This window comes from Pyxicephalus adspersus, chromosome 3, assembly GCF_032062135.1.
Source record: "Pyxicephalus adspersus chromosome 3, UCB_Pads_2.0, whole genome shotgun sequence".
NCBI classification, from domain to species: Eukaryota; Metazoa; Chordata; class Amphibia; order Anura; family Pyxicephalidae; genus Pyxicephalus; species Pyxicephalus adspersus.
In genome coordinates this window covers 15,317,524-15,337,900 of record NC_092860.1, presented here as the reverse complement: position 1 = coordinate 15,337,900, position 20,377 = coordinate 15,317,524, and the positions used below count along the sequence as shown (strand labels likewise).

At 38.8% G+C, this 20,377-nt stretch overlaps 1 protein-coding gene across 2 annotated transcripts; it reads right to left on the bottom strand.

Moving 5' to 3' along the window:
- Window positions 1-1,960: 1,960 nt before the first annotated feature.
- TP53INP2 (tumor protein p53 inducible nuclear protein 2) lies at window positions 1,961-18,051 on the bottom strand. 2 transcript variants are annotated; one of them, XM_072403702.1, is made up of 5 exons: window positions 17,918-18,051; window positions 16,783-17,055; window positions 12,170-12,256; window positions 11,947-12,079; window positions 1,961-10,889 (listed from the first exon to the last, which is right to left on the bottom strand). In XM_072403702.1, the coding sequence occupies exons 2-5, from the start codon at window positions 16,898-16,900 to the stop codon at window positions 10,640-10,642; spliced, it is 588 nt and encodes a 195-aa protein (XP_072259803.1). In that variant the 5' UTR covers window positions 16,901-17,055; window positions 17,918-18,051; the 3' UTR covers window positions 1,961-10,639. The 2 variants fall into 2 exon arrangements, with proteins under 2 accessions (XP_072259803.1, XP_072259802.1); XM_072403701.1 differs by having other exon boundaries at window positions 11,947-12,256; window positions 17,918-18,049.
- Between the last annotated feature and the right edge of the window lie 2,326 nt (window positions 18,052-20,377).

Genomic DNA, 20,377 nt, shown 5'->3' with positions numbered 1-20,377 from the left:
GTTTTAATACCTTGTAGCAGCCATTGACTTTTTCTCAATACCCATACAGAGCTTGTTTCTGTTTGGTAGCGTTTGTACTACCGCTATGTGGACTGAGCACCTCTCAGTCCTCTTCCTTACAATAAGCTATTTAGCAAGAATGTTGATTCCGATGTCTGAAATGTAGACATATAAGTCCATATTATTCTGCTACAGCCATCTGTCCTGCTTCTTGCTAGCTTTAATTTAGGCAGCTACATTTGTCCAGGCACTGAAGTTGGCAGTTCACATTTGAAGTTTCCGTTCCTGCTGTAGTGGAAGTTTCCATGTGTAATCTCTGAATTATTTTGTAGACATATTCTGTCATGTGTGATGGGGAGGATGTTTCAAACCAATCCAGCAATTACAGGTCTAATGTTCTTAGTGTTTAAAGTGGACCTCTTGGCTTCCTAAGTCTAATACGAAGCTATGGTTAAAGAAAATGTTGGCTAGCAGACTTTACACTGTTGTCTGCCATTCTGATATCCTATACCTTCAAAACTTTGAGTGAATGGGTCTGATTTAATAAAGCTCCCCAGGACTCTAGAAAATACACGCTCATCAGTGAAGCTGGGTGACACAGCAAACCTGGAATGGATCTGGTCCAGGACTGAAAACCTTTGCTAACAAATAGCAAATGACTTTTAAGAAATCCATTCTATGTTTGCTGGATCACCCCACTTCACCAATGAAAGTGTATCCTCTAGCCTTGGAGAGCTTTAATACATCAAGCCGGATTACCCTGAAGTATGCAGATTAGGTTTTCAGTTGTATGAAGTTCTCATTTAATATGTTCAGTGTAATTGTGAATTTACACAGGGTTTCCTTTCTTTCTTCTGGGTGGCAAGAGATGGCAAAGGATATGAAAACATTTCTGGGGAAGGGGGCATTAGAAGTCAACTTTTTGAATACCAACATGGACCAAGCAAATGTTCATTTTAAGATTAAAAGTCAGACATGGCAGCCTTTATGTTACATGGTTCAGAGGGTTTGTTTTAATCACTATCCCTTGCAGCTCACTGCTTGTCCTTTGTGCATCTTTGTGCCTGCAACACTCAGATGGTTCTGGTATGGTAGGTGCCATTAGTCAAGTTTCTGCTTTACTTAAATCATGGGGGTTGGAGCTGTGACAGTGCAGATAAGCATAGTAAGTAGAAAGTTCTTGTTAGATCCTTCTTAGCATTATTAAAGTTCCACTTTTGAGAATGCATGATCAGGCAGGTTATTGTTGCAGAAAGGGGCAGGTAATGTCCCTTTCTGCAATAATCTCCCCTACCTGCCCAATTGCCCGAGGTTCCTGGTGAAAAAAGCTGAGGTGCACAGCATCACTTTGGCATACCAAGATACCCAGCATTTCAGCAATTATTAAACTCCTGTGCAGGAGTTATGTCATCCTGGCCCAGCCAATCAAGATGGCCAAAGAGGAAGTGAAGAAAGAGAATGGCAGAGCCCTCCGGACACGTGAGTAATGTGGGTTTTAGTTCTGCCTTTAGGATCTTCATTTGGGAATATAATAAAAACAATGCTGAGAGTGGCAGAAATGAACATATGTAGAATGGCAAAACTTTAAGCTTTGAGTAGGATGGGAAAGGAGATCTCCTGAAGGGGAATCTACCTCTTAACTATTTGCTGGTGAAATCCAGTGTTTAGGATTGAAGCCAAATTCTTCTAGGCAGAGTCCTCTCCTCCTCCTTCGTCACTGTCTGTACCTGTTTGCCATTTCCAACCCCTACAACGCTGAGTAATATGTTGGCGCTAATATAAATACTGTATAAAAATAAGATTAATGTCAGGTAAAAAATAAATAAAAAAACCTCTGTAGGGGTATTTGTTCTATTCTTTATTTTATAGACACTGCAGTACTGTGTACCACCCTCGAAAAAGTGTTGCCTGGATTACAGAATTGCTACACATACAACTAGTAAAATAAATGACACCAAGATTATAGAATAAATTAATATTTTATTTCTTTCTATTTTATCTTTTATACTTTTTTTTGTCAGTGACATGTTACAGTAGAACAGACTCACTTCAAGAACAAAAAAAGGGAAAATAAAATAGTTATAAATTGCATACAGCCATACCAGAATAAATGAATTACACTCCGCTGTATTCACCCATCTTACCCACTAGTGATTATGCATTATCTTACATCTTCGCACACCAATAGCCAACACACACTATATATATAGGATTACATTTGCTTCCCTTTAAGAGGGAGGCAAAAAAAAAAAAAAACACACACTGTAAACCTTTTACATCCAAAGAACACATACATATTATCAGTGCCAGCGGACGGGTTTCTTTAAACTGCAAAGGAAAAAAAATGTGAACCTCAAAAATGAAGCAGAGGTCACTTCACAGGCATGGAAACGATTCTGTACAAACACTGCAGGAAGCTGCTAGTATCAGAGATTTAGATTTCTCGTTTAACAGTGCCTGCCAAACCCTTTTTGTCCATCCTCCAAAAGATGTTCTGTTGTAAGGCATACAATGGGTTAAAAGGCTTCACCACCTGCCATGACAGGGATGAATGTTGTATATTCTATTAATTGCACTACACTTAATAATACCAGAACATTAACTATGCACACACATACACACAGACAGTACGGAAGGCAGAGAGAGCTCTAACCGGGAGCGATGGGCTTACATAGTTGCATTGCTTCCAAGATGTAGCTTTCCACCTTTACAAAGCAGAGGAAGCCATTTTGTTCACTCTGTCCATATGTTACATCTCTGAAAAGATTAGTAAAAAAAAAAAAGTTCTCAGATTTATATTTATTTTTCTACTAGATCTCAAAGATGAGGCGTCCACGACCACCATACATTGTCCTAAAACATTACTTTTGGGTCATCTGAACCCTTAAAGAAATCCTCTTATTAAAAAAAATGGAACTATAATTGCTGACCTATCCTGAAAAAGATAGCTGCCTGTTTGGCAGACTAACCTTTGTTGGGTTTCAGACTTCTTGACTCGATGATTACCAAATACCACCACCCAAAAGTTAAAGAGTTCAACTGTCCCTTGAGTCAGTCCTTGGTTGCTCAACTACAGCAAGTTCTACAGCAAGAAACATTGATGTATCAGGGCAGGAGCACCTTCCACAGTCACATAACTAATAACTAAATGTAAACATTTAAAGACTAGGACTTCACTAGCAGGTTGTGAGGCTCTTGATGCAAGGTGCACCTCACCTGTTCTACACAGATGTTGCCTGTCCAGCCTGTCCTATACCAATTTGATTCACTACCATTGTAGGTAACTTGAATTTTCAGAGAGGTCAGCAATGGAGCAAATTTACTGGATAGTATGATAATTGTGGACACAGTGGACAAGGAAGGTGATCTAGAATAGCCTACCATTGTTCTATAGCAATATAGAGACCAGGAGAAGAGTCTTCTTGCTTGGTCTCAGAATGGCTCTACTAGATGGCCCACTAATGAGGAGCCATTTGGCTATTAAACACACAAATACAAGCCTTGAGTGGAAAGGCTCCCATAGACCCATTTATTATAACCAACCCTGGTCTCTAGAACCATACCAACCATTTGTCTGGACACTTCTATTTATTATAAGTAACTCTGATCTCTAATAAAGAACCAGTTGTTTACACTTGGGATCTCTTCATGAACTGAAATGACTGCTGACATTGTGTAATACCCATCGTCCTCCCTCTAACACATATATGCTCTCAAGCTCTCGCTCTGCCTGTTGCTGGTTTTGACCCTAAAAAGGGATATTGAAGGTTTTTTTTGTTTTTAAATTATAAAACTCCATTTGCTCACAATGCAGTAGGACGCATACAGTGCTCTCACTAGAGAACATCAACCAGTCCAATATTTCACCACAACCTGTGACTTAAAATCCATGCAAAAATGATTTTTAAAAAGGCACATGCATTGTATATACTGCTAAGATGTACAACTACTAAGTACTGTATTTTTATTTTTTTTTATATTGCTGCAATTGATTTCACCGCACACAAAACTATTGTCTGAACTTGGAGACTCCTATTCTAGTTGAACTTTTATAATCTTTTACTCAGCTCACAAACACTGGAATAGCATAGCCACTAAAATATCAAAAACTAGCACCCAAAATACACAGCCAGATTCATACCATGAAGGAATTTGTTCCTTGTGGAATCTGGTGCAACTTGTTAAAAAATAAACCTTTGATATACGTTTGACCTATAACAGCACCACAAAGCTGTTTGATATCGGAGTGGAACTAATGGCATACATACAGTAATATACAGCTAGAACAGAATATAAAAAAACAATAAAATGTAAACCTACAAGGTTAGATGGCATATCAATGGGCATTTAAAAAGCTATATATATAGCCAAAGGTAAAATAATTTAGCCATTTTATAGGTGACCCTTTGCAGCATTTTTGAGAATCTTTAAAAATGGTCCTATATTGTCCACATAAGTGAGCAAACTTGAAACACTTTCCCTTTTCTCAGAATTTTATTATTTCAGGTTGGTCATGCGACCAATACCAAATTATTGGGGGGACAAGATTTAAACATTTCTCCCATAAGTGCACATGACACATGCACTTGGCATTGGTCATGTGATAAACACTAGGTTGATAAACACTAGGTTGATAAACACAGATTGACAAGTATTTAACAAAATAGGCATTTCTAAAGTATAGCGCAAGCTTTTGTGGACAGTATAGGATTGGTTTAAAAGGAATCTGTTTCAAAAGAAATTGATAAGCTGCCATTTTCTTTGGAAAATGCTAAATGCAAACTTGCTAGGCCTAAAGTAAATCAACATTAAATATAAAGTGTGTTCAATAATGGCCACCTTCTGGAAATACTAGTTGCCAGGCTATTGTGCCAATTGTTTGCAGATTGGAATTTTGGACCAATCTTAAAAGTCCTGTTTAGTATTTTTAGGTATGAAAAGAAGTTCAATGGAGTAAATAGAAAAAAAACGTAACTATAAATTATTATGGACTGTTAGGCGATTTGGCGGCATCATTTGGTTTTGCAGCGCGTTCATAAAAGGCGAAGGTCCTTCAAATGAAATGCTGCATTTCAGTGGCTGGACCAAGGCCTGCAAAGGAGTCTTTTTTTCTGTTTTTACGTAAATGTATTAATATTTACTATTAGTCAATAATGTAATACATTGCTGTTTAGTAATGGTAAACAAGCATAGTTAGTGGGCATTCAACATTGAATATAGTAAATATATTCTGAATTTGGGTGATCAATAGACTGAAAATAATCTGATCGCCCAATACATTTCAAACATTACATTTAACTCCTCGGTCTGCTGTAGAATAAGCCCCTCTCTGTTCTGGGGAGCCAGCAAACATCTGCACTGACAGATCTAATAACATTCAGAAACAAGATCTATAAGAGGTGTAAATGATTTAAATTAATGTGAATGCTTTTGCATTATAATCTATGTAAAGCATAGCCATGGCATCCTTAAGTACTATTCTAGAATATCATTTGTATGTAATCAACATGGCAGCCAATTCTTAGTTTGATTTTACAGATTTAGTATTAAAATAATTAGATGTATGACTTCCTAGGATTAAAATGCTAAAATAAAATAACTGGATAGGAAAGTTTAAGTAGACACTAAAGCTCATGCTATTAAACAGAAGGAGAAAAAGCACCATGATCAGTTTTTTGACCAACTTCGTTGGTCAAAACATCATGTAAAACAGGTGACGGTGGCATCTGCTGTGGTTACATATGGTGCTGGAAGTCTTTTGACAGCTGTCAATGTACAAGGAACTAGGGACATCTCTAAGTCCTAAGGCACAAAGCTTGTTTGTGCTTCAAGAAAATCTGCACTCAGGGAAATATGAAGACTGACTGTTGCCGATATCCTGAAAACTCTATTCATATAAAGAAAGAAGATTCACGTAATTGAGTACACAAATAATTTCTTACAAACTGTTGTTCTGCAGAAGTGTATACTGCCCTTTGGGTGAGACTTTTCCTAAAGCATTCAACATATCTGGTTGGATGCCGGAGTTCGCTATTGTGTACCATTGCTCCTTCTGTGAATCTCCATAGCATTCTCAGCGATGCAGGGTTTAAAAAATGGAACCATTGCATACAATAGGGTTTGCAGTGCTCCTGAACGTTGAGGACATGGACGGAATAATGGTTAGGCAGCCATGGAGGGAAATGCCTCTTTTATTGTTCGGAGACTGGACAAGATTTAAGTCTTAAGAGTAAGCATGTGAGCCATCAGATTTTATAATATTCCTCCTAATATACAGCACTCAGTTACATAACCCTTCTTTCGTTATCTGAATTATGTAATGGGTGGACACCCAGCCAGATTACTCCACCACCAATAACTTTGTTTTAGCTTGGACTTTCCTAAAATGCAAGTTGCATGACTACATGGTGTAATACCTGGTGCTCTGCCCTGGAACAAATCATTTGGAAATTTGTTCCAAATAGGTAGCTTAGAAAGTACTGAAGCCTCTGGATAAACATGAAGGCCAGAGCACAGTTTTCAGGAGAGGGCAGAAAAGGTTGCCAGCATACTTACTCAGCGCAGCTTTCCTTTCAGAAGTGACCCTAAATGAAAAAAAACAAAAAAACAAATACGCCCAAAATGCCTCCCTGCACTATCAATGAAGAACATATACCACAATTAAACATGCATCAAATTGCCTTTTATCACTAGCTGTTAGGGTCCCTGAGTCCACACAGATTTGCTCTCAGTCACATATGCTTCCAAAAAAATAAGGACCTGAACGGCCCCCCGACACACAATGGAGCAAAACAAGAATCTTATAGCCGTAAGGTGTCTCTGCATCCAAACAGAACGAATGACACCAACCATGCACGTTCCCAGTTGTAAAAACACGGTCACCAAATACTCACACATGCTTCAATAGTGTTTTAAGATATTTACAAGGTTGTTAAAGAAAATTATTATAGTAAGCACCTTTTTTTTCAGGATTTATGTACAAGTTAGATTAAAAAGTGGTGGGTTACTAAACAGTGGTGACAAGGTAAATGCATTTTAAATCGTTTTATCCTTTAACCCGTCTCTTAGATAAATTCTGAAAATTAAAACAAAGCTCTACAGAAAGACAATAGTCAAATTTTGGAGGGTGATAAGAGAACTTGATGGGCCAGGTTATACTAATTGCCCAATAAGTGATGGGGAACGGACTGCAACAAAAGCACATTAGTGGAGAAACATTAGATCATCTGTCAGGTTTTCTTTTGCTCTTTTGTCCCAGCAATACTTGCACCCTCATTTCTTGCCCTGGTGCCACTGAAACCGTAAGTGATAGCAAATATCAGCCGTAAAGCACAGGCAGCAATACGAATTGGGATAAATAACCAGGACGCATTATTCAATTACATTTGTCAAAAGGGAATATCATTCATCAAACTCTCTAGTTCAGGTGAGGATGCCCTTGGAAGACTAGGCTTCTCTTGACTGGGAACCCAAAAAACAAACTGGAACAGCCAACCACAAAAAGGGAACCAGGCAAGCTGCACTTTATTGTTGCTTTTTTCTTTGGAGACAGTGCAGATTTGTCCGAGTTTTTAATGCTACAAGCTCTGTTGAAGGGGAAGTGTTTTGAACCCCAAAACACATGGGCTTTTTAATCTTTTGGGGTAGCTTAATGATATTGCCACCCAACAGAATATGGGAGAGATGGACGGGGCAAATCTTCATACTGTGGCCCCATATAATAAGTATCACCTTGAACAACAAGCACCTTAATCACCTTCCATTTAAAGGAAACCAGAAGCTGCCGTTGCTGGCCCCTTTTTAAAACCACTGGTTGCCTGAACACCGATCTGGAACAAGGATGCAGATCAGGAAAGTTAGGGTGGAGCTTTGGATGTACATACTGGTTCCAGATCAGGAACTAGAAAAGTACTGAAGCTTTTGGATCAATATGACAGTCAGGGATCTGGTATTTTCAGAAGTGAGCACAGGCAGCTTCCATACATCCCAAGTTAGTTTCCTTTAAAAATCTTTTAGTGGCATTTGCAGTTTCATTTAATCCTATCAACTTCTTTTAAACGCATGACACATAAAAAGGAGCAGTAGTAATCTTTAGCACATTATGACACCTTACACATTCTATCCTGACCGTCTGCGTTCAGGAAATTTCAATGTTCTGTAATATTTACCGATTATGTGCAAAGTTCAGTAACCAATCTGTTTACCAAAACATGTTAAGCAATCAACAGTCAGCATTTTACAGAAAGGAACCAGTGGCTAGGAGATTGTGAGCACCTGATACCTAGCAAGCAGGTTTATTGAATAAGGCAGTACAAGGAGCATTTGACTACTGTGGATTCCACCTTGAGCAGTGGAACAGAGAAAGAAGATTGCTGGTTGGTTGCTATTGATTACTGCACTTTGCACATTGTAATTTCCCTGTGTTTCATAGCGATCACTAAAGGGACTTGCAATGCTTCAACTCAGTTCTAATCTGTCACAGTAGGGTTGCTGTTCTGAAACTGCAGCTTATAAAGGTTTTGTTATTTTAGGTTTGACTTAGGCTCAAAGTTTAGATCCACTTCAAAAGAACTTCAAAGACATTAGGCAGGTAGGTTTGAGAGTTTCAAATAAAGCAGGTCCTGCCATACACTAGGTCCTGGTCATGTGCACTCAATGCCGCCAGTAACCCGAGTCAACATGACGCTGTGAAATGTCAATTTCCAATTGAGGTCACTTTGAGATTGCCCACCCTGCCTTCCTAATGTCTCCAAATGTTTCTAGCATGCACCTAGACTAAGCTTATGGCTGCTTTAATATTTTCTTTACTTTTAACACAGCAAAGCAAATTTGGAATTCCCAAAGACAATAACAAAAATGATGTTTAAAGCAAAGATTTAAAACATATTCATCAGTAAGCATTGGATGTCCCTTCAAATAATCTATAACAAATCCTAATATAAGGACTTAATATCTAAAACATAGAAATAATAACAATTATAAAAGTAACAATGTGATAGGTACTTCTTGTAGTCAGATGGTCATGTCTTGTCTTCATGGGTGAGCTGTGGTGCATTCAGTTGCTAAAACCCTAGTACATATGGATTTCAGTATGAATAGGTGGACTGCTTGTTGTAAAACATTTGAAGAAAAAAAAATTTCAGCACCCTTTAAGCACCCTTCAACTCCTAAAAGTTTTAATGCAAGCTGGCTTAAAGTGACAGCGCTATTATAAGGATTTTGTTCAACATTTCTCGGAGCTGAAGGTTGTTTTAAGGGCTTGTGCACACAAGCAATTACCCAGCTTTTCAGAAACTTGCAAAGCTTATAGGCAGGTTAAACACAGGTTTTAATGGGAGTGCGGACATCATTTAAACAAACTGTTAAAAGGCTTCGCATTTTAGATTCTGCACTTTTTGAAGCCTAGCAGCTTGTTTAAAATGACAGGACGTCAATTTTGATCCATGTTAAACATCTCCATACTGGAAATTAGGTTTTCTACAGAAATAACCCAGTGAGCAGGGTGAGCAACACAGTAGATTTGCATCTAGGCTTTACCCAATATTTAATAATGGAATAATTAGAATAAACCCACTTTGGTTGGCCTGTGATGAGTTCTACTGAAATCCATCACAGACCACAGCACATTTCTATTGGCAATAGATAAGCTGGGCATTGACCCAGGGACCTCACATGAATATTTAATAAAATAAAACAATATATTCTAAAAATGTTCTTCTGTTTAATGATTTGTCTTTCCAGCAACCCTACTTTTTAACCATTTAACATTCACTTAATATTTTCATTCTACTTTTAAAACTCTATTACCTATTGCTTTCCTTTATCAGAGGTCCACTCTCACCATACCCATTTATCTACATCCACTTGCCATTGTACACCTGCTTCCCCTTTCTACTATAGCGAAGCATTGCAGGTCCCCTGGCAAGAGATATAATGTCTACAGAGCTGTGTATGGTCTATATACCAACCCGATGTTACAGTGCAAAGCAAAGCCTAATAAAACAATTAGGCCTTTATTTAAAAGGGCAAACTGCATTAAATACCTACATTAAATAAAGGACTAATTAAATGAACTGTAAAAACCCTGTTGTGCTGATGTCACTGCACATTCTTCCATTTCTTTTCAGTCCAATTCCCTGATAATGAGCTTCAAATAGATTTTTGAAAGATACTCACATGGAGCATCACTTCACCGTGGATTTAGCAATTTAGATTGTAATATTTCAAACCCATTCATTAGTACCTAGAAAACAAAGCCTGATAATGGACAAAAGACCAATGCCCTCACATGCAGAGCTTCAGGAGCATCTTGGCCATAATAAAAATTGTGTTAAAAAGCAGGTAATACCTAAACAAGTATATAAAAAAAGCTTTCAGGGGGTTTGGAAAGCCTTTTGTTCTATCTAAAGAAAGCTTCCAACACCCTTTGTCACTTTACCATTATTAGTTACTTACAACACCCCACTGTGGTAGGGTACGGTCAATACCAAAACAGCAAGAGAGAAAGGTGATGGTGATCTTGTGCTTAGGGTGGGGAACAAAACAGGCAAAGAGACGGCAATGACAAACCATGAGGCAGGACGGAAGGGGGTTCTGAGGATAGATAATGCCCTTGTTCATGTAAACAGCTAAAAATAGTTTAGTGGTTGCACTGGCGCTGCCTAGGTTGGCACACAAAGTTGCGGTGTCGCATGGCATTGCGGCCCTGGAACGCCTGTGCCAGATTCTGCCTCTGCAGATTTTTACGTCCCAGCTTGCGCTTATCCACCTGAGCTTTGGCGCGTTGGATCCGTGAGACTTGACCCACTTTTCCCAAGATTGCAGCTTTGGCAGAGACTGAGGAGGCATGATGAGGTGTGCGTCGTTCCACTCTGGTTTTACTCGGTGACCTGGAAAGAAGGCATTGTTACATTAAAAAAAACAGTTCATCTTAGTCTAAGACATTCTCATTTTCTTGCTTCCTCACAACTTGACATTTGGCTTCCTTGTATATGCCAAATTATACTATTAAAGAGAAGTTAAGCCTAATTTAAGTAATGCGTTACATTTTTTGGTTTCACAAGCATGGCTACTATTTGTGCTCCATGTTTTTGATTTGGTTTTGCATTCAGAGTATGTCAGTTGAAATCCTGGGATGGGACATCACTCTCCTGCCTAGTTTAGTGTTTGAGCTTAGATCTCAGTCTAGGTATGCAAGTAGGTCCCAAAAAAGTATATTCTAGAAATATGACTGAAAGTGCACTTTGGGAGAGATTGAATGCACACACTGCTACTGGATCTCTGGTATTAAGATACAGTACACAGATACAAGAAGAAAGCTAAAACACCAGTATTAAAATGTTTCTTTTAAGAAGAGAGAATCCTTTTTAGGATGAGAAGTAGGTGAAGTTCAGGGGTTCTGATACATGGATTTTCCTTCTATAATTATTATATCCACAGCTCAGTTTATTAGCCTGGTAGTCATTGTAAGGGTTGCATTCTTTCCACTGATCAATGGTGACAGGCAAACTGACTTGAGAGGAATGAACTGCTCATTGCTCAAGGAACCCCCTAACAATGTCTGGAGAAACTCTAGGGTTCCATGGAATCCTTACTGAGGAACACTTATATAGAGACTACCTCGATGCAAAGTTTCAAGTCTACAGCCCAGGCAGACCTATCACAAATCAACATCAGCCCATAATGCTCAAAAATTTAGGGGTGAACCTAGGATACGTAGCTGGAATATATCAGACTATTAGGTCTGGACCATAGTTTACACCCTCCAACTTTTCAGTGGTCGTTTACTGCCCTACTTTTCTATACAGAACAGAGGTAATGTTGATATCCAATGCCATTATAGGCACCAGGAATGACCAGTTGTACATCCCTAGTTCTGACAACTGCTTGCACTTAATATATACAAAATAATAAAAATTAAAGGAGTGTACTATGTACATCACTTACCTGTCTCTTGTGACTTCACTGGTATCTCGCCCCACTACGATGCTTCCACTTGTAATGTAGACCGACATGCTGGGATGTTCTATGAGGAGGTCCTCCAATGGACTGCTTCCCACCACGCTTTGGCCAGGACCCTCTGCAGTAAAACAGGGGGGAGGGGTAACAAACCAGCTTTCGTCCATCGAGTGGGGCGGGCAGGGGGGAATAGACCAACCAATCCTCTCACCCAAGGAGTGTGGCAGCGGACTGGAAGCATCACTGTCCTCCTGGCCTTCTGCCACATCATCCCTGCTTGAGGTTAAGGTGTAGCTTTCTGATATGAGGGAGTCAAGTTAGGAGAAAAGCAGTACACAGGCCATGGGACAAAGACAGATGGAATACCACACACACAGTGTTCAAAAAGGGGGACGGAAGGGATGGGAGAAATGATGGAAAAGTTATTAGTTACAAATATAACTATACAAATTATTTTGATATAAAAAAAGACCTGTTCTTACATTTTCTGATTAGAAATCTGAGGACATGCACTATATGAGCAAAAGTATGTGGACATCCCTCCAAATGATTAGGTTCAGGTGTGAGGGATATGGTTACGCTGGTAAAACTCTAAAGGAAATGTGTGCGTATGTGTGCGTGAATGGTGGGGGGCATGCGTTAACTTCAGATTTGTACCCATGGTTTAGGAATGGGATTTGGAATGACAAATATCATATAAAAGGGAATGATCAGGTGTCCACAGACTTATGATCATACAGTGTAAAACAATAGCAAATGGCAGAATCTAGAACATAAGTGGGTTCATGGGTTTAAACAGCTCAGTGGTTCATAGCAAGACATGCCAAGCTCTCCAATATCACCAGATCATTATAGAATACAATACAAAACTAGGTGGAAAAAACAGTCCTAAAAGAACAAAAAAATGGAATTTTAGTTATATATGGTCTTTAAAAAGTTAAAACAATCACTGGTTTCTGCTAAAGCTTTCAGTTTTTTTTACTCTCCACTGATCCTGCTGTATTATCCATATTTATAACCAAGATATCTGAGAACACCTCATATCAATCTTCAAGGCTGGGCGGACTAAGGAATTCTAATGACCTCATTTCTTTAACAGAACATCTATGCATCCGCCATTCTCAGCTTACTTTACATCAGTGCCCCGCTTCCCTCCTTCCTACCCAAAAAATAATAATTTATTTTGTAGTTATCTAAAAGACTTTTATCTATGTTATTTGAGATGACAACTCACACTTAATTGATGATCAATCAGAAATGCAGTTGGTTAAAGTGTTACCTACAGGAAGTAGGTGCTACAGATACAAACCTAATGGGATGTCACCATTTAATTCTTAGACCCCATCATAAAGTACATATAGCTATTTATTAGTGAGCAGGTAAAAGGAAAGAGGGGCAATGGGCCATTAGAATGCAAAGGAAGAGTGACTGCCAGGTCTCTCTAGGAACTCAAGAACTTTAGTCCAATAATTTTCTAACTTCTTTCTATCATTCCCCGAGAGAAGCAGCACTTATTTGAAGAACAATCAGAAAACCAGTGGGATACCCACAAGCAGTACCCAACCAAGGAAAGGGATGGGCAAAATACCATCATGAAAAGAAACAGAACATAGTAAGCTCTCACCCCAAAAGGCAATTATACTGCCCCTGTAAAACTTTGCCGCCAAAGCCAACATTTGCTTATGTAACATCATTATCTTGATAAAACTGATGATCAAGTAGCAGCAGTCTTTTATAAATGAAGCTGAATTAATGGAATGGAGATATAGTTCTTCACTCCTTTAAGGTCACAGAAGAATGTACCTTTTCAAGACTAAAAAGCATCATTTACAGAACAGGGAGACTAAACCAGATACCCATTTAGATAAGGTTATGGCATCTATAAATACCTCTTTTTGAGCAATGAGAATTTAAGAACTTATTTTTTTTTTTTTTTGCAAAACTGCATGAACCAACCTGAGGCTCTACAAAGCCAGAGGAGGACAAATATAGGAGCCTTTTTACTTACTCCCTGTATAAAGGGCAAATACTAATGAGTGAATGTCTTACAGAAGTAAGATCAATGGGAAGGAAAAAAAGGAAGGAAAAAAAGGAAGGTAAAAAAACAGAAATGTGCCCCTATCTGAAATATGATGGTACAGCTGAAGATCTTCAATTAAAAGAACTTACAAGGCTTTATTATTCTGAAAACCTGTCATTCAGCACGTACCACTTTTTTGGCACGGAAGATTAACAGATGACTCTTCATCATCATCCTCACTAATAGGAAACAGAATCCTAATCCCCAGCCATGTTTAAATGGGGTTATCTACAGGGTGGGGGAGAAGGGCATTTTTTAGTAGTTAGGTCTTGTACATCAAACCCTGAATTCCAGATGTCCGATAATTGTCTCAGGGCCGATATCGGATGAGAATCTGGCGTGTGTACAGAGCCCGCGTCCATCGTCTGAACGACCACCCTGGTGGATCCATGGATGTTGGACGACGAACGATTGTAATAGAAGTGAAGGGGAAGAGCGTGCAGCAGGGTGCTGCTCCGTTGTTGTCCCCCTCTCTAAAGAGCAGAATGGTGCTGTATGTACAGCACTTGTTCATGCATCGTCCAGTCCTTAGTGGTTGGAAAGGATTGTGAAAGATCCGTTTACCCTTAAGGGATTCAAGGGTGAAAGATGAAGAAGGGACAGAAAGTGTCCCAGAGGGAGTTTCACATGAAAGGCACAGAGGCAGATATTCCTGAGGTCATAAAACAGTTGTTGCAAAGAGAATCAGAATGGTAACTTTCTAACTATTGACTACAATTATATCACTAAAAACTACTCATCAAGATGGCTTCTTTATAAGCAATGTGGTCCTGCACCTGTATTACAGGTTACTATTGATCCTGTACTTGTACAAATTCTCCTAAAACTTAGAGTAACAGCATAATATAAAAAATGGTCCTATCCACCCACTTGGTTTACCAGGCAGAGCTTCACATTTCTCCTTTTGAATAAATTAGCTTGAAGGTTGAAAAACAAAAATTAAAAAGGTGGGCCCTGCTGTACGACATGCCCAGCCTCTGCGCAGAATGAAGACAGTGGTTAGGTTCCTGGGAAACCTGGCTGCTCATTTCCTAAACTGAAGTGACAGCCATTTTATAGGTGAAAAATTCAAAGAAAACCCCCCAAAAGGTTAAAAGCAAGTAAAAACATTTTTTTATGGAAAATAAAGAAACATAGGTAGTCTGGAAAGTAAAGGGAAAATGTGAAAAAAAAGCTTTAGAGAGCAGTACTGGGCTCCAACCAGCCATGTAGGAACTTCCAGGATTTAATACATTTAAGGGCCTGCAACCTGACAGAGATAAATACTGATGGGTAGAATATTGTTAGCTGTTCTATATGTAACCAGACCACATGGTGTCATCACATTAGTTAGTTTTTGTTGCACCTAGTGACCCACTCCTGTAGATGGCCCTATAATTCACTGCTTTTCTGAGCTATCTGGTTGTCGTACAGCTGTTCTGCTTCAACCTAAATATTGGAATTCTTTATTAAAGCTTTTAGTGGGTCAAGCAGTGGGCACTTGACAAGGTAGATACAGTCATGGGGGGCTGAAGATGAAGAGTCAGACTCAAAGTAAATAAGGCCAAATGAAGGGCAAAAATAAACTTTTCCAATGTAAGCCTGCACTAGCCTTTAAACTTAGAGCTGAACTCCAGACAGGTAAATACATAAATTAATAATTTATATAATAATAATAAATAATAATAATAAATTGTTTTTTTTTTTTTTTTAATTCAAGTAGTGTTAAGTATTGACTTCTTCCCTGCCAGACATGGCTGCAATATATGGCAGATCTGTGTTAATCTCTAGATGGACATAATACATATGCTCTAGCACAGGGGTGTCAAGCTCTGGCCTGCGGGCCAAATCTGACCCTCAAGGTCCTTTTTTTGGCCCCCCCATAGAATTCCGAAAAATTAACTACATCTGGCCTGCCTGGCTGCTATCATTACCCTGTTACCTGTTACCACCTCACATCATCATTTTCAATACAGGCAATACATAGACAATATTCTTGTACACCCATCATGTGACACAAAGCCTAGGCAATGATTACATGGTGCCTGACTACCAGGGGCATTGTGTTTGTTTCAATTTATTAGAGACTGCATATTGTAATATTTAGTGTCAGACAAACTTGTGATGTGAGAGGCTGAACAACACACACCCTGCATAGTTAGATAGAAATTAGTCTTTTCAACTAAAGTGTAGAGCGGTTTGTTTTTAGTTAGCTATGAATGAAGTAGTAAACTTCCTCAATTTTTTCAATAAATTTCAAGTTTGGCCCCCGACATGGTCTTTTTAATTTCGTCCCTCTGTGTATTTGAGTTTGACACCCCTGATCTAGCAGGCAACGAAGTTCCCATTCTTGTATTTCATCTGTCATTTTTGTTGTAAGCCTGGAATGCAGCTTTAGGGAAAATTACTTTTTGCTTTAACCATTTTGCTTTACTATAATCAATTCTTCATCAGCTTTAGTTCAGCTTTAAGCCTGAATATTCCTACTTGTGACCGTTTCTCTTCAAGCTCTGCAAACAACTGATCCTGAGAAAGAAATCCTGCCTGGAAACAGTAATGATTTTCCTTGACCATTTTCCATTACATGGTATCATGTGATAGCCAGCAGACACATACTGGGCCCAGAGCTAAATTTAAGGCAAACCTCTGCAGCACGCTTCCAAGAATGTTAATTGCTCCAGCTGAAGAAAATAGGCATTGACGCAAGACGGGGGAAGGCAGGGTAGGAGGGGGTGGGAAGAATGTCACTATTTTTTATTTCTTACCTGGGATGTCAATAATAAGCCAGCCATCATCTTCCTCCTCGGAGACAAAAGCTTTGGGCTGCTCGGGTTCACTGACTGGTCCCTCGCTGAAGAATAGCCGGGTAAGACGCTGGAACATGTTTGGATCGGCCCCCGGGGAAGTACACTGAATATTCTTCTGGGATAGGAAATTGCAAAGAATAGGCGAGTGGCTAATGTGGTTGTGTTGGTGTCAGCACAGTCCCAAAGAAGGATTTGTAAACATCGAGCTTCTGTATAACGTGTTAAATAGCCCTGCAAAAACAAAACAAAAAAAAGATTACAAAGGATATTAGGTAACCTATATTTCCCACTCATCTGAAACCAGATCTAATGTAAAAACATAGACCCTAGTCACTTATTATATTGCATTGAGTACATAATAATATGTATGGAAGGATGCATTGGTCCAAAAAATCCTCTCCAGCTGCTGTCAGGCAGCTTCTCCCAGAATCCTTTGCTCCAGCATTAGGCCAACAGTCATGTTGATGCATAAACAGCTGCAGCATATGATTAAAGGAACCTCTAATAAAAGACTGTCCTTCTTTCAGATATTGGGCTACATTTAGAGCTGTGCATGGTAACAGATGAGTTGTTGTATGGTTTCATTCAGTTAAAATAACGCCCGTAACACTTGACTACAGTGCACACTTTGTGGTTCACACTATTGAAAAAGCAACGGGTTACGTCCATTTTTTGTGCTTCAAAATGAGCTGTCAGCCCAATAAAATAAACAGAATGCATTGAATCTGGACTTCAGCATTACCTACAATATAGAACAGTTATACAGGCTCCTCTCCTGTACTAAAATTGCTTACTTTGATTCCACTGCAAACTGGGAGCTTCTCATAGTGTACAATAGAAGCTGCAGCATGACTGTATAATTTCCTGGCTGAAGGACATTCAGAGCCATCTAGCTCTTTGCCCTCCCGCTATTTGTGGATTTAAACGACTAGGCTATGGTATTCTTTGGATTAAAATACTTAAGTGATCTAGAATTAAATACTTATGCATGATAATGAAATTGCATAGTTTTGTGCATTATATTACTTCTGTACATTGTAATGGTATTTATTGCTTTTTTGGCTCACTGTCTGGATTCTGTATTTTATCTCACCTCGTCTGCTACTTCTGTTAATACTCGTCAAACCAAACGTGAATAATGCAAGTGAGGGTCACGCAATCTTAATCTGGACGTTCAATATACAAGGCTCCTGATGAAACATCTATAAATAAAATGTTTTCCAGTAGTTCATTCGTGTTAACTACTGACAGATCTTGGATGTACATTTTGTAACACATGAGGCAACATTTCACGAAACTCCAAACTGACCATGTGGAAATACAAAGTAATACAAAAATACTCTTTCTCTGTGTCATAGCTGGTGCAAAAACCTGACCGGTCACAACATACATGAGGGGGTAACGGACTGGTTACTGCTGGCAAGGGCAGGGGTGTGATGGGGTATTAGATGGGGAAAAGCACATCTAAAGCTAGAGCTTTTTGGAGAGGAGTAGAGATTGATTCATTTTTTGTGCCCCTGTTACCATTGATGCCAAGAAGGGGCTTGTAACATGCAACGGACTTCTCTTAGCCAACCAAGAATTTGGGATATAATGATAATATTGGTTCTGGCCAAAAGTAGTTCAGAGTGAAGGATGTCAGACAGCTCCTAATAAGCAGCTATTCTTTCACAAGTTAGCATGCCAAACCCTGCTTGCAAGCAGTCAACCTAGGTGAGAGTGGTGCCTGTGGACCACCTTGAGGTTCTCTGAGCTTTCTGAGAGTGTTTTTATAATATTTAATGCTCTCAGATAAGTGATAAATACGATTACCATGGACATCAAATACAGACCTTGAGTCACTCTGCTCACCAACTGAATAAATGACCAGTTGATGATGAAGAGAAGTTCCTATGTTTAACCTGGGGGCATACAAAAAGTCAAAAATGTAAAATCTCGAGCTGTTATATAATTATATATATATTGTTAATTATAGAGCGCCAACATGTTACACAGTGCTGTACATTAAATAAGGGTTGCAAATGACAGACAGATACAGACAGTGACACAGGAGGAGGAGAGGACCCTGCCCAGAAGAGCTTACAATCTAAGACTTTTAGTGGTTCAGTACAGTGCTTCAGTTAAAAGTTAACCACAACGTCTGTCTCCTTTAGTATGCAGGTCTTCCACTAGTAAAGTGCTTGTTAGTTGGGCAATAGAGGTGATACTGGATGATGGAAAGGTGCACTGCCAACTTGCATTGACAGAAAATTCTTCGAACTGGCATAATGTCATCTGCACTGCTACACTGCCACCTTTCCATTCATAGATTGGGACTGAAGATTTGCACAAATCCAGTTTGACCTGTTTCTGTCGAGGTCTCTGCATGAATGAGAACATATTATAATTTTTTTTTTTATTATTAATACCGAGATGCATTTATGCCACTAATGTAAGCACTGCATAGTAATCAAACTGTTATGAGAAGAGTTTGACCTTGAAAAAAAGAAGTAATCCCATTATGTGTTGCTAAAAAGTAAACCCAGTTTGAACCACTTATATTGTGATGAACAGCAAGGACATATACTTTAGAAAACATGTATTATTTTTACAACTTCTCTTTTAGTCCTGAGTATCCAGAGACCGGTATTTTTTTGTAGAGCAAAGACCAAGCTTCATAATCTCCTTACTGTCTGAGGCCGTGACTGGCACAGAGACCTTCTGTTAAAACAAGCCATCAGTCTGGTCTCACAAAGGATACAGGGACAGCGGATTGGCCTCCTTTCTGCTTAATCTGAAGTCTCAGTAATATGGCCGATAGTTGGTCTACAAACTAAACAAAATAATGGCTGTCCCCGATTTAGGATTTACTTATAATAGTGCAATGACCAGTGTTAATCTGAGCCAACAAGCCTGGGTTCTCCTACGGTAACTAAACATGGCTAAATCTCATTATACAAAAATAGCACAATTATGTAGATGAGTTTATTATATTCACTTATTAGTGTTAACTTAACCCTGCCACAAGATAAACAAGGTTTGTGATTGTTTTCCTTTTATAAATGCTGATGATTTAGTAAAATGATGCTAGTTGTCATTCAACCTGCAATACTGGAAACATATAGTGGTGGAAAAGAATTTTAAAGGTGCTCAATTTTAAATAGAATTCTAAGCAAAACCTATATGAATGTGTAAATAGAGTACAAAAGATACAGACCCTCAGGTCTATATTACTGTCTCTGTACCCAACTTCACATGCACAGCTCAGTGTGTTATATATATATATATATATATATATATATATATACACATACACATACACACACACACACACACACATACATACCAAACAAAACCAAATTGGGACTTTAACGGCAGAGCAAATCACCACAAATACACTAAAACAATTCTCATATTTTATTGTAACAATTCTAAAAAATCAACGACAGTTAGGTAAAAAGCTCTTATATCACTTTTATGTTTTGTATATATCTATACATCAATTCCTGCTCGAAGCACAGGCAAAAGCTGCAGGAGAATAATTGTAACCTTTACCGGTTAAATAAAACCATGC